Source organism: Leopardus geoffroyi, chromosome C1 (assembly GCF_018350155.1).
Source record: "Leopardus geoffroyi isolate Oge1 chromosome C1, O.geoffroyi_Oge1_pat1.0, whole genome shotgun sequence".
Taxonomy (NCBI): Eukaryota; Metazoa; Chordata; class Mammalia; order Carnivora; family Felidae; genus Leopardus; species Leopardus geoffroyi.
In genome coordinates, this window is record NC_059328.1 from 16,750,790 (window position 1) to 16,760,682 (window position 9,893).

The 9,893-nt window shown below is 54.3% G+C and overlaps 1 protein-coding gene across 1 annotated transcript; it reads left to right on the plus strand.

Moving 5' to 3' along the window:
* The first annotated feature begins 4,215 nt into the window (after positions 1–4,215).
* On the plus strand, positions 4,216–9,366 carry C1QB (complement C1q B chain). The gene is made up of 3 exons (XM_045476067.1): positions 4,216–4,364; positions 7,262–7,474; positions 8,643–9,366. Exons 2-3 carry the CDS (start codon positions 7,285–7,287, stop codon positions 9,215–9,217), a joined length of 765 nt encoding a protein of 254 aa, XP_045332023.1. The 5' UTR covers positions 4,216–4,364; positions 7,262–7,284; the 3' UTR covers positions 9,218–9,366.
* Positions 9,367–9,893: the final 527 nt, after the last annotated feature.

The following is a 9,893-nucleotide window of genomic DNA, read 5'->3' on the forward strand; positions in this document are numbered from 1 at the left end:
GCACGGTTCAGGCTTCTCGCTGCCAAGTCCTCAAAGGAGCAGGCCTCTTCATCCTCAGCTTTGTACCTGTCACAGCCACCCATGGGCTCTAGACTCAGAGCATCCAGTTGGTGTTCAGTTAAAGGTTGGTGCCAGTGTTAAGACACTCAGTGTCCTGTGGCCATTTCAGAGAGGGATGCTCCAGTGTGATTAAAGGCTGCAAGAGGTCCCCAATGTGCCGTCTGTTGTCACTTGTTTGGGTGAGAGGTGCTACTGTCATTAAAGGTATCTGTGCTCACAGGCAAACAGGAGTGTTTGAATTCCCAGGCCTGTGTTGACCTATGCTGAAGTTTGGAAGCACCTGTGGGCTCAGGTAAGCCCAATGTAGACAAAGAACAGATCTGTAATGGATTTGTGCCCAAGTAATGAGTTAATGGGGGTGAATGAATGAATGAACGGTGGGTAAATGAGTGACTAAAAGCAGAGTAAATGAATGAGTGCATTTAAAAAATCTTAACAGCTTGTATTTATTGAGCACTTACTATACCCCAGGCATGATGCTAACCGATCTATTAAGTCATTAATATTCATCACCGTGCTCTGAGATGGGCATGAACCAGTGAGAGAGTGAGACTCTGTCCCCAGTTTCACCCCGAACACTGGCAAACTCTGGGAGCCTCCAAGAGATCAACTAACACCACTGCTGCCCACAAGCCACCAGGCTTCCCCTGCAAGGTTCCTGACGGTTGGGCCCAGCAAGTATGATCCTTGCTGGAGGACCAGGAGGTTAGACACTAGCCACAGCACTTTCACTGTGGTGACCATGAGGAGGGCTGACAGTTCAAATTCAAAAATGACAGAAAGCATAACGTTTCTGTGCAGACTGCCAGTCTAGCCTCGGAGCCCAGGGAGACCCAAAGTTCGCTCAGGCGTAGGAGAAGCTGCCTGGGCCTAGCTGGGATCTCAGCTTGGTTCCACAAGGCCCCATGGAGCTCACAGAGGCACCAGCCCACGGAGGTGGGCTGAACAACAGGCGGCTGCGGCCTAATTCCACGACTACCTCCGTCCACTTTGGCTCCTTTGTTCGTGAGAGGAGACATTTCACACCCCCCACGCCTTTGCCGTGATCCTGCACAGCCCCCCTCCCACTCACACGAATCCTCATCCACCTGGACAATACACACTCAACTGTCAGGGTTCAACACAAAGATCACCCCTCCTCCACGGAACCTTCTCCAATTTCCCATTTGTGTCCCCACAGTGACCTCCAGAGCCTTGGATCACAAACTCCTGTCTTTTTAGAGCCTCGGGTCCCCAATCTGGTGGCACAGCAAAATCATCTGCAGATTTGTTTACAAGAAAAAAAAAAAGATTTCTGGAATCAAGGCTTTTTTTCATAAAAGTTTGCAGAGGACGGGGATATGGGTGAGTAGGTCGTTGGCCAGGTGAAGTCAAAGCACATAGTTCTCGGGGCGCCTGGGTGGCTCAGTCAATTAAGCATCCCACTTTGGCTCAGGTCATCATCTCTGGGTTTGTGAGTTCGAGTCCCACATGGGCTCTCGGCTATCAGTGCAGAGCCTGCTTTGGATCCTCTGTCCTCCTCTCCCTGCCCCTCCCCCACTCTCAAAAATAAATAAACATTAAAAAAAATTAAAGCACATGGTCCTCTAGCTGGTTTTCATACACTCACTCACTGACACGTCTGCCGTCTCCGCTGGAGGGTTAGTATCCCTGAGGCCACTTTGATAGATGCCTAGCACATAGGAGGGGCATGGGAAATACCCCAGATGGGAAGGAAGGAGGGCTACACACACACACACACACACACACACACACACACACGCGAGAGGGAACAGAGGCAAAGGCCTAGGAACCCAGCCTGGTTCACGGGGTGCCTCTGGCCGGGTCACAGGGCCACTCTCGTCATGACTCTCCTCCATCAACCACTTAGCAGTCTGCCCAGCAGTGCCCCGAGTGATACATCTTTCTTCTCATTTCTCTTTTGTTTAAAAAATCAATACACCGTTTATGTGGGCCACAGTGTCAGATCAGAAACCTGTACTTTGGAAGCGACAATTTTTTTTTTTTTTTTTTTTTTGCCATTTTTGTTTTCCATAATTGTTTCCTTGTTGTTCTCTCTTTGTCAGGAGAGACAGGCCTTTGAAAATGCCAGCTTGTCTGCTGGGCTGAGGGAAACCTGGCGAGGGTTTCTAAGGGGGGGCAGGCAAGGGAGGTTGGGACAGGGACAAGAAAAAGACACGCCAAGCTGCAAGGAATGCCTTTTTGACCACAAGATGTGGAGGGTTTATAAGTTTCTTCTCCCACCCTGGGTAGGGATCATCCCCCCTATATCAGGGATGCGAGCAATGATTTCACAGATACAGAGACCAGCTGGCCCCTACTCAGGGGCCACGGTCCAGGGACCCCTCTGCGCCTGGTCCCTGATCCACGCTTGGCTCCCCATGCTCCCAGGCTCCAAGAACTCGGCCTTCTCTTCATAAATATAGCACTGTCCCCAGGTTTGCATTGGGGGCCTACCAAAAGCTGGGCCCTGGACATGCCAGGTTACCTCACTGGCCCCCCACAACCCATGCCCCCACATTCATATTTGGGAAACTGAGGCCAATAAATGTGCCTGAGGCCACATAGCTGGAAAAAGGCAAAGCTGGGATTTAAACTTGGCAGGGGCTGATTCCAAAAGCCCATGCCCATACTCTGCTCCCTGCTTCTTTCTGTTCTTAGTCTCAAACTGTCTACCCCAAGTTCAAGCTCACCTATTCCCATTGCCATTGGGAACCCACAGAAGGACCCCGGACCCGCAACCTACGAATCTACAATTTTCTAGGTTCAGAGACCAGCTGGTACAGAGCTCCACCCTTCTCCCTGCCCAGAATACACTGCCTTTCTCTCCTCATCCAGCCCGAGTCCCTTCCCGTCTATAGTTGGCTGAGCCCAGAGACCCTTTGGTTTTATCAAATAAGTCTTTTCCTTCCCTAACACCCACTGCAGGTAACACTTAATTTCCATCAATCAGCATCCATAAGCCCAAAGATATTCTATCTCCAAGCACAAGTAGGGCCCTCCTGACCTATGGCAGCTCCTGGTGCCAGCTGGGCAACCATCCCTGTGAGGGGCATCACGGTGCCTTAGATGCAGCCTCCGCAAACAGGCTGAGAGTCTGGGGCCAGGGATGCCTTGCTCTGGGGCCTGCACCTGCCCCTTGTATGAGGTGTGGGCTCCAGCAGTCCCCTCCTTTTTCTGACATTTGTCACAGAAGCCATGAAACCACTGTGTCATTCAATGTTGAACACCAGTCTCCCCAAGTAGAAGCAATTCCCCTGGGGACAGGAGCCATGGCTGGTTTGCTTGTGGGTCTGTCTCCAGCACCTAGCACAGAGGGGCTCGTGGTAACTATTTATTCTTTCTCCCCTCCAAGCCTCAGTTTCCCATACATAAGGTGAGGGGAAGGAGCTGGGTGACCTCCAAGCCCCTCTCCAGCCCTGACTTGGTGTGATTCCAGGATCAACAAGCAATAAGCCCCTGCCTCTGTCCATTATTGTCATCAGCGTCGAGCCCTGCTGGAAGCAGAGGAAGGGCTATAAATAAATAATAACCACATTTAAAATTCATTATTAGATAATTTTCTGAGAACAGGGCAAGAGCAGAAGTACAGAATGGGAAGAGGCAGAGAAGATGAACCCAGAAAAGGGAAGCCTGAGACATGGCGTGATATTAACAACTGACATGTGTGCTGCACTTTACGCTTTACCCTCCACGATCCACGATCCCAGATGAGCTCCCCAGTGCCCCATGCTGTCTATAGAGCAGGTATAGTCCCACCACAGAGCAGAGGAAATGGGGGCTCCCTTGGGTTCTCTTGGCTGAGAACATTTAGACCCCCGTTTGAGACCTTAGGAATCAAACTCTGATGAGTGGCAGAGCCAGATCACGGATGCAGGTTCCTGACTCCAAATCCAGTGCTCAGGCACCAGGCCAGCCATGTTCTCGTTTCAATGAGGAACAGCTACGTCTGCTGTAGGGGATCACAAGGTCAGGGGCCTTGGCACGCAAGCCACCGGTTGTGGACATTCTCCCAGGACAGACTGTTCCCCCAACAGCTGCTGAGCTGGCGAAACCAAAGTGGCCACCTACCCACCGCACTTACAGTAAACCCCTCCAGATTGCAGAAATGCGGCCTGAAACTGCCGGATGGGCTGAGAGTGGAGGGGGCCGTCCTGCTGGGCCCATGGGAGGGGGCCCTCAGGGGAAGGCCCTTCCTGTCTCTGGGGAATGGAACTTCCCCTTTGGACCGAGAGCAGCAGGCTCCTGGCTCCCAGCCCCACTGCTGCCCAGCCGAGCGGCCCCACAGGACACGAGGTTCCCAGGTGAGGACGGGGCTCAGGACCTGGGGGGACTGGCCAGCCGGACAATATGGCGGAGGGTGATGATTCCCAAAGTGTAGACTTTGAATCTCTGCCTTGGGCGATTAACAGTGTGGACCCCCAGGCCCAACCCCAGACCTGGGGAGCCAAACTTCCCGTGAGTGCACTTGGGCATCTACTACTGTCCGGGACCCCAGGTGATGGGAGCAGCCTAAAATGGGAGCCACCAACATAAGGGCTTTGGAATCACCAAGACTCAAGCTGAGTCCTGCTTCTGTGTCTTAGATGCTGGTGACCTGGGGTAAGTCATGTAACCTCTCTCATCCTAGACCCTCTCTGGGAATGATGGAACCTTCTAGGGGCCCTAGGAGCCCTGAAGGAGATTAAGCTCACCCAGTGCTTAGCGAACTACCTGGTTCAAGATATGTCAGAGGCCAAGGTGGAATTAGAACCCAGGTCCCCCTTCACCCAGCCCAGCATTTTTCCAGCACCTGCCTTCTCTCATTCCCTCTCCGTCTGCTGAGAATAGCTCAGCTTGACTCTTTCAAGGAATGAATTTGCCTCGTAGGTAGACCTGCGATTAGTGGTTAGTTGGTCTGATAACTGATTGCATGTTTATAAAGGCGGGCGTGGGATCAGACACCACACTAGAGACCTCATTCCTCTCAGATGCCATCTCTTTCCATCCTCTGGCGGTCCTGTGGGTAGCAGTTAACTCTGCCAAAGAGGCCCAGAGAGGTTAAGGCACTTGTCTCAGGCCATACAGCGAGGTGGCAGTTTGAAGTCTCATCGGTCTGACTCCAAGTCGGGGAAAAGGAGCTGTCGGGGCTGGAAGGAGAGGGGAGGGTTGGCGACATGGGAAAGATGTGAGAGGCAAGGCCGACGGTGGTGATGGATGGCGAGGGCAGGGCTCGGACCAGATGCCCAGCTCTGAGACTCAGCGGCCCCTGAGATGCATCTTCCCACTCCCCCTGCCACCTTCTGCTTCCCTAAGAAGCCTGAGTCTCACTGTGGGTCTGGACCCGCTGTCCCCATCGCCCCGACCCCCTGTTTGCTGCTCTCCACCCCTGGGCTGTACCCACCTGCGATCTCCTCTCCCTGAGCCCTATCTCCCAAAGGGGCTGGCTCCTGGTTTACTTTTCCAACCATCCTCCGTCATATCCCAACGCTTGGGGATTCCTGGATGGCAGGGATAATACAAAAATAGCGAATATTCCTTTAGCATTTCTGGTGTGCCAGGGCCTACATCATCTATCCTCCCACCAACCCTATGTGGCAAGGATTAGTATTATCCCCATTTCATGGAAGGGGAAACTCGCCAGAGAGGAGAAGCGATTTGCCTGGGGCCCTCCCCTGCGAGTGGACCCTGATTTGGACCCTGGAAGCGCGGCTGTCCTTCTGACCCCAGAGACCTCTCACCACCGCCTCTGACACATCCTGCTCTCTGGGCAGCAACAGCAGCAGGAACAGTAACCATAAAATAGCCTGCTCCACCGAGCACCAGCCCTGTACCCAGTGCTGCTCAAAACACAGCCACTCATGAGCCCCCGTCAGGCTGCCTGGCTCCAAAGCCCACGTTTTAAATCACCAGGCTTAACAGCCTCCTAGCAGAACACCCTGTGAGTTTTAAGGTCTAGTGGACGTGGTAGGTGCTCGGAAAGGCTGGTTGGAATCCCAGCCAGAAGGCAGCTGTGTGACCTTGATGGAGGTTCCTGCCCTCTCCAGTACCCAGTTTCCCCATCTGTAGAAGGAGAGAGCTGGGGGCTTTATTAGGGCGGGAGGGGCTGTTGTAAAGACCACATTAAACGAGATAGTAGCACATAAAGTATTTGGCCCAGAACCTGGCTAAGTGCCCAATGCATGGATTACTGAAGTTGTCAAATCTGTCATTTTGTAAAACCTCCAGGAATGGGGACTTATGCAAAGATAATCGTTTTAGGTTAAATTTATATTATGTGAATGTCACCTCAATTTTTCAAAAAACTTTGGACTAGAATGTTAAGGGCCCTTCCGCCTTGAGAATCCATGCTGAGGGGCTCTGGCTGTGCCGACCGGCTCGGTTCTTCCTAGTTCCCTGGTATTCGGCAGGCCCTTCCCACTCGCCGGGGCCTGCGGAGGGGCCTGCGAACATCCCATCAGCAGAGATGGCCTGGGGTGCTAGCAGGGATACCTGCTTCAGAGCCAGACGGGCCTGGGTTTGAATCCTGGTTACAGTCCTTCCCGTGTGACCGTGAGCCAGTGTCTTGGACTCTCTGAGCTTCAGGGTCCTTGTCGGTATGAAAATAATAGCTTTTTCCAGGCAGGGCCGCTCTGAGGATGTCAAGTGGCCCAAAGCCCGCAAATCACAGCCTTGACCTCCCATCCCTCTGACCCCTCACTCCCCTCCAGCCTCACTGGCCTCCCAGCTGGCCCTCGACACTCCAGGCTCTCTGTCCTCCCTCTAGGCCTTTGCCTCCACTTCCTTTCCTCCCAGAACACTCTTGCCCCAGCCCTTTCTGAACCTCTGGGTCTTGGCCTGAACACCACTTCTTGGAGACGCTGCCTCCATCTAGAAGACTTTCCTAATGGGAGGACTTCTTCTCCCAGAAAACCATCCACCCGCCCCTCAAGCCTGGTTACTCTGCCTCCAGGCACCCCTACGTTTCTCACAGATCGCTCTGCACTGTCTCTCTTTCCATTTACTTGAATGTTGACCTGTTTACTGCCTGCCTTCCCCCTCGAAGGCCAGCTCCGTGAAGGCAGGGGCCGTATCCGTCTTACCCCAGCACCCAGCGCGGGGTCCGGTCTGGTAGCTGGGACACGCTCGGTGAACGCACGGACGAGCGGATGCATGAGTGAAGAAATGCGAGGAGTCTCCATGGTGGTAAAACCCACTCCACCTTCTCCCCCCACCCCTGCAGGAGGTAGCTGAGCCGGGCCAGTGATGAAGACCGTGAGGGATGGCGTCTTAGCATCCCTGCTGCTGCTGCTGCTGCTGTTCCTGTTTCTGCTTGAGGTCTCTTGGGCCCAAAGCAGCTGCACCGGGCACCCGGCCATCCCCGGCATCCCGGGCATTCCCGGGGCACCGGGCTCTCCTGGCACACCCGGGACCCCAGGGATAAAAGGAGAGAAAGGTACTGCAGGCTTTGGGGTTATTCCCATGTCATCGAGCCAGGCCCTGTCTCCTGCCCCCCCAGTCACAGCTGCCTACCTGAGAGATCGCACAAGCCCCCACAAATCCAGCGGCTTGCCAAGGCCCACCCCGCACCCCGACCCGTGCAATCACTCTGCAAGGAGGGGATTCTGATTCCCATTTTACAGCCGGAAAAACTGATGCCCAGGCAGGCTACCAACTTGCCCAAGGGAGCCCAGTAAATGTTGAGGCTGAGATCAGGCCATGGCTCTCTTACCCTTAACTCCGGGTAGAGAGACAGAAAACCACTGCAGTGGCTGTCTCCCCAGGAAGTGGCTTCCCAGCTCTCAACTATTTCCTCACCCATACAATGCAGGCAGATACTTTGTGGGGTTGTCACAGGGTTCAAAGGAGACTTCCTGCCATGAAACCCCACCCCCACCCCCAGAAAATGCCGTTCATCCGTTCATTTAACCAAAACCAACCACCGTCCTCACATAACCACGTGTAACCCACACAATCTCGCTAACTACCATCATCCCCATTGTACAGAGGAGGACGCTGAGTCCCGGAGAACGTGCCTCCGTCAAGGTGACCCGATGAATAATGGCAGGTGGGGCAGGAGGACATCCGTCTGTCCCCTGGGCCTGTGCTCTCAGCCACTATACTCCATCACTTTACTGGAAAAGAGGTTTTATCTCTCGCTGTGCCAAACCAAGGGGCAGCGGCTGCTCGGAGTGGCCGTGAGAAGGCTTCCAAGGCCCCCTGGAAGCCCACTGCACAGGAAAGAATGCTGGGATTGATTAAAGATGTCTGCCCTGGGGGAGCGAGTGGAGAGGGATAGCCCATGTGCCAAGAATTCATTATCCCCGCTCCAGGCATTAAGCCCGAACAAGGGAGCCTGGATGAGCTGGTGAGGAGGGCAGGCCCAGCACCTTCCCTAAGGAGACACCACCCTCCACACCTCGGGCATCAGTTCCCATTGCTGCCAGGCACATCGCAGACTCAGAAAGCTGGGCTGGAAGGAGAACCCCCACCACCAGGGAAGCTGAGGCCCAGAGAGAAGCAGGGACATGTCAGAAGTTACACGGCCAGGCTCCCTGCCTCCCAGCCCGGGGCTCCTTCCGTGGTTCTCTGGCCCATCATTTCTCCCGTCTCTCCTTTTCCAGGGCTGCCAGGGCTGGCTGGAGACCATGGCGAGTTTGGGGAGAAGGGAGACCCAGGGATTCCTGGGAATCCAGGAAAAGTAGGCCCCAAGGGCCCCGTTGGCCCCAAAGGTTCCCCAGGGCCCCCCGGAGCCCGCGGCCCCAAGGGTGAATCAGGAGACTACAAGGCCACACAGAAAATCGCCTTCTGTGCCAAGAGGACCATCAACAGTGCCCTTCGGCGGGACCAGGCCATCCGCTTCGACCAGGTGATCACCAACCTGAACAACAACTATGAATCTCGAAGCGGCAAGTTCACCTGCAGGGTGCCCGGCATTTACTACTTCACCTACCATGCCAGCTCGCGAGGAAACCTCTGCGTGAACCTCATGCGGGGCCGGGAGCAAATGCAGAAGGTGGTTACCTTCTGCGACTACGTCCACAACACCTTCCAGGTCACCACGGGCAGCATGGTCCTCAAGCTGAAGCAGGGGGAGAACGTCTTCCTGCAGGCCACTGACAAGAACTCCCTGGTGGGCATAGAAGGTGCCAACAGCATCTTCTCTGGGTTCCTGCTCTTCCCAGATGTGGAGGCATGAGCTGTGGGGCTGACTGCCTCCCTCCCCAACCCTGCCCCCACCAGCAATGCTCACGTTACCCCCCACCACTCCCCCACCCAGCCAAAACACACAGAAGGGCTCCATGGATGTTCCTGAAAGAATGAGTAAATAAAATTTTCAAAGGCCAAGGAAGTGGTCTAATTCAACTCTGCGTCCCAGCAGCTGGCACATAGTAGGTGCCCAGAAATGCTGCTTAAATGCTGGTTGGACGACTGAACAACCAATAATGAATGAATGAATGAATGACCTCTGAAAACAGAAACTGTATCTGATTGGAGGTGACTGGAGAGCCAGATTCTGTGCCCAGCTCTGTGACAGCCACATAGTGGGAGACGGGGAGGGAACACCAGTTAGGGAGCAACTTCTATGCTCCAAGCACTGGGCTAGACCTTTTCACTCTCTCATGAATCCTCACCCTCATCCCGGGAGACAGGTTGCATTGCACCCAGTTTACGGAGGAGAAAACTGAGCACCGGAGGGATGAAGGGACCGTCCTCAATCGCACAAGCAGACCTGGCTCTGTCCACTGATGACCCGAGACCTCTTTCGAGGCAACATATCGAGTCAGCCACTATAAGCTTCCTGCTTACAACGTCACATACCTCACCCAATGTCTTAACTCACCGTGAAACCAAGACCCTGCCCTCTTGATCCT

Excerpts from the sequence above, each read along its gene's own strand:
- C1QB (XM_045476067.1), top strand. The coding sequence starts at position 7,285 with ATGAAGACCGTGAGGGATGGCGTCTTAGCATCCCTGCTGCTGCTGCTG. Across the intron at positions 7,475-8,642 it reads AGGGATAAAAGGAGAGAAAG|GGCTGCCAGGGCTGGCTGGA; the intron begins GTACTGCAGGCT and ends CTCCTTTTCCAG.